Here is a 3,054-nt window from a genome sequence, read left to right as displayed (position 1 = left end):
AAAAAAAAAAAAAAAAAAAAAGAAGCCAAATACAAGAAGATAACTAAAACTATTAGCGACAACATCTTGCTGAATGCTAGGATCAAACACAGACCAGTTGTGGAGAGTTTGATTTCTCTATTCTTTAACTACCAAGAGAGGAATTCAAACCCAAATAGACACTTGGAAACTAGAAATATACTATACTAATCCTGAAGTGTTAAATTTGTCTTAAAAAAGACACAATTTTAGTAATTAACTTAGCATTACTAGGTTACTACAAATGATCTAGTATCTTTTCAACCAATGTTTTCTAGACTATCACTATATGATTTCGTTTTATCTGGTGACAGCAAGGAAGACAACTTTTACCTCCTAGTCTGTTCATGTTGACATCTCCTACTCTCCATACAAAATAAACAAATTGAAACACTTTTGAACGACAATAAACTTCCAATTTCTCCTGAAAACTCCAGATATCAATTTCCTGAAAGAAGCAATCTTGTCTGTGTATATATACGGAAAAAGCCATAAGTCTTATTTCCTTCTCATAAGAATACACTAGAGGCAAAGATTAGCTAAAACCACTTGTAACACCAAACTCTTCAGTCAGTTGCTTTCCAAAAAATCAAAAAGCATCTTATACTGATCATAAAGCTTCAGAAAGACCAGCAACACATATGATGGTATCAGATATATAGTTAAGAACAAAAAAAAAAAGGAATGGTGTGTCATCCTTAAACCAACCATTCTACACTGCTAGTAAATCTTAAAAATGTTACGAGATGAAGAAACAGAACCGAACCGAACATGGAACTATGGAAGTTAAGTTCAGTTAGTCAGTGTATGAGCCGACACAAGTTTAGAAGAAAACATACGAGTCATCCTTTTTTTGATGTAGATACCAAATTTGTTGGACTTGACGGAGAGAAATTGGGTAAAAAGAGAAGAATGTGCTCGATGTTGAAGGCGCTTTGGACTCGAATTACACAATTTCTCTCCTTCAATGCCAACTTTAATTTCAATTCTAGTCCCCACCTTAGGGTTTTCAGACAGAACCATCACCCTCGGATCCGAATTCGAAGGTTTACGTTGGATGGTCTATGGGATCTTCTAATCTCTAGAAGGCAGTGTTGTTGGATTGAAAATTTTGGATGAGCGTCCCTCTCAGGGTTTACCATAACAAAAATAAAAGTTACGAATTCTGATCAGATGGGGTCGGTTTTTTACAAATTTGGGACAATGCGTAAATATTATTTATTTGTTTGGTTCAAAAGTATAAATAATTTGAGCAAACCGAACCGATCAACGAGCGAAGGAGGAGAATCTTCACGTCGATGCCTCGCCGCAGTTTTCAGGTTCACGGACGGGATTATAATCGTCCAGATCCGAAGCCGATTTATGAAATCAAAGCTGATATAGAGATATTCTTAGAGCTTCATCGTTGACTAAACGCAAATACAAGCTTCGACAGAGAATCTTGTGTGAAGAGATTGATGAGAGAAGGTTGAAAGGGCTGTGTGTCTTTTGCGAAGAGCCAGAAACTCCCAATCATTATCTACAGCAACACAAGAATTCAGGTATTCTCATGATTAATATAGTGAAGATCATCTCTCTAATTCGATGGTGGAAGAAATTAGGATTGAGATATCGAGTGATAGGTCGTTGTTGAATTCAATTGGTTGTGAATTAGAGAGACTGGTGAAACTGAAGAGCATTGTCTCAGTGATTCACATTTGCTAGTGAATGAGGTTAATAATGATTTGGTAAAAGTTGCAAAGTCTTGTGATTGTTATCATTTCTCGGATGTGGGGGCAGTGTTTGGATTCAGCGTAGAAGCGTCTAAAACAGATTCGTTGATTAGCCAGAGCCAACTGATCCAAGAATCATTCGACGGATTCAGTGTTGGAATCTAGCTTGGTTCATCATGTGTGCTTGCCTATTAAACTTCAGAGTATATCAGATAAGGTGCTCAAGCAAAGAGGAAAAAATAGCTTCATAAGTTTCAGTGTTCAAGCTGAATCCACTGCGAAGGGGACTGCATTTGAGTCTGAGAGATTGCTGAGACAAATACAAATATCAAGGCTGTGTGGAGTAGAGTGTGGCCGAGACAAATTTTTCAAGACTTGCAAAAATTTTACATTTGGCGACGTGTAGTTCCAAATAAAGCAGAAATGGAGATCTAAGCTCTTATACTCAGTTCCAGAGTTGGTAGTGTCATACTTCGACAATCTAGAGCTCTCGTGGGATTTCTTATGGATGAGATGGTTTTTTACAGTGCCTTATGAATGTTCTATCTGGGAACATAGTGACAAATGGAAGAATCTCTTATGCAGCAGGAGATTGTTTATTTACAAGCTTGGAAGTGAGAGCAAGACTTGTTGCAGGGAGGTATCCAAGCATAGATCAACTTGTTAAAATGGAAGACTCGTCTATACACTTTGAATCTGATAATTTGAACAAAATGGAACTTACCAAAGTGAATTCAGTGTTGGACAGCAGCAAAACTGTGGTGAGCGTTGTTAAGAGGATTCAGCGAGTGGTGAAAAAACTGAAGTATCCAAGTCTTGGAGATTTAAGTTTAAAAACAGGGACTTTAAGGGATATAACCTGAGCAGAGTGAAGTTCTTGCTAGAAAATAGTTTGGTAGTCATTGGGTATTGGCGATGGTTTATGATGGTAAAAGGATATAAGCAATGTCACAGGTTAGAGCATGAAAATATGGAGGCTAAGAGACATTGTTATCCACGTTATCAATTCATAAGGAATAGAGGGTCTGCTGGTGAAAATAAAAACGACCAGCTTCCTTTGAGATTCTCTATTAGGGTCATCAGTCCATGGTTTGGCTTCTTACACTTGTTACATATGCCAAGCATCTTTCGGTTGGAGTCGGTATGGCTAAGAAACCGTCTCAAAGTTCACTTCAAATCAACCCGAATATAGGACCCTGGAGGATTTTTAAGTGAAGATGCAGGGATATTCATTTTCTCAACCATGTGGGTAGCATATTAAAGCTTTGTCACTTGTTTTGCGATTGGTTTCAGAAACAAAACGAGACAGAGAAAGGTTTTTTTT

General features: G+C 37.5%; 1 protein-coding gene across 1 annotated transcript in view; it reads left to right on the top strand.

Annotated features, from left to right (window-relative positions):
- Positions 2,701 to 3,054, top strand: part of LOC104789363 (WAT1-related protein At3g02690, chloroplastic-like) — a 4,594-nt gene continuing 4,240 nt past the window's right edge. Inside the window, exons 1-2 of the mRNA XM_010515074.2 lie at positions 2,701 to 2,819; positions 2,994 to 3,045. Coding sequence (XP_010513376.1) covers positions 2,701 to 2,819; positions 2,994 to 3,045 — 171 coding nt within the window. The remainder of the gene's footprint in view (positions 2,820 to 2,993; positions 3,046 to 3,054) is intronic.

The sequence above is a fragment of the Camelina sativa genome, chromosome 5 (assembly GCF_000633955.1).
Source record: "Camelina sativa cultivar DH55 chromosome 5, Cs, whole genome shotgun sequence".
Lineage (NCBI taxonomy): Eukaryota > Viridiplantae > Streptophyta > Magnoliopsida > Brassicales > Brassicaceae > Camelina > Camelina sativa.
The sequence above is the reverse complement of the archived record's forward strand: the minus strand, read 5'-3'. Positions and strand labels throughout refer to the sequence as shown.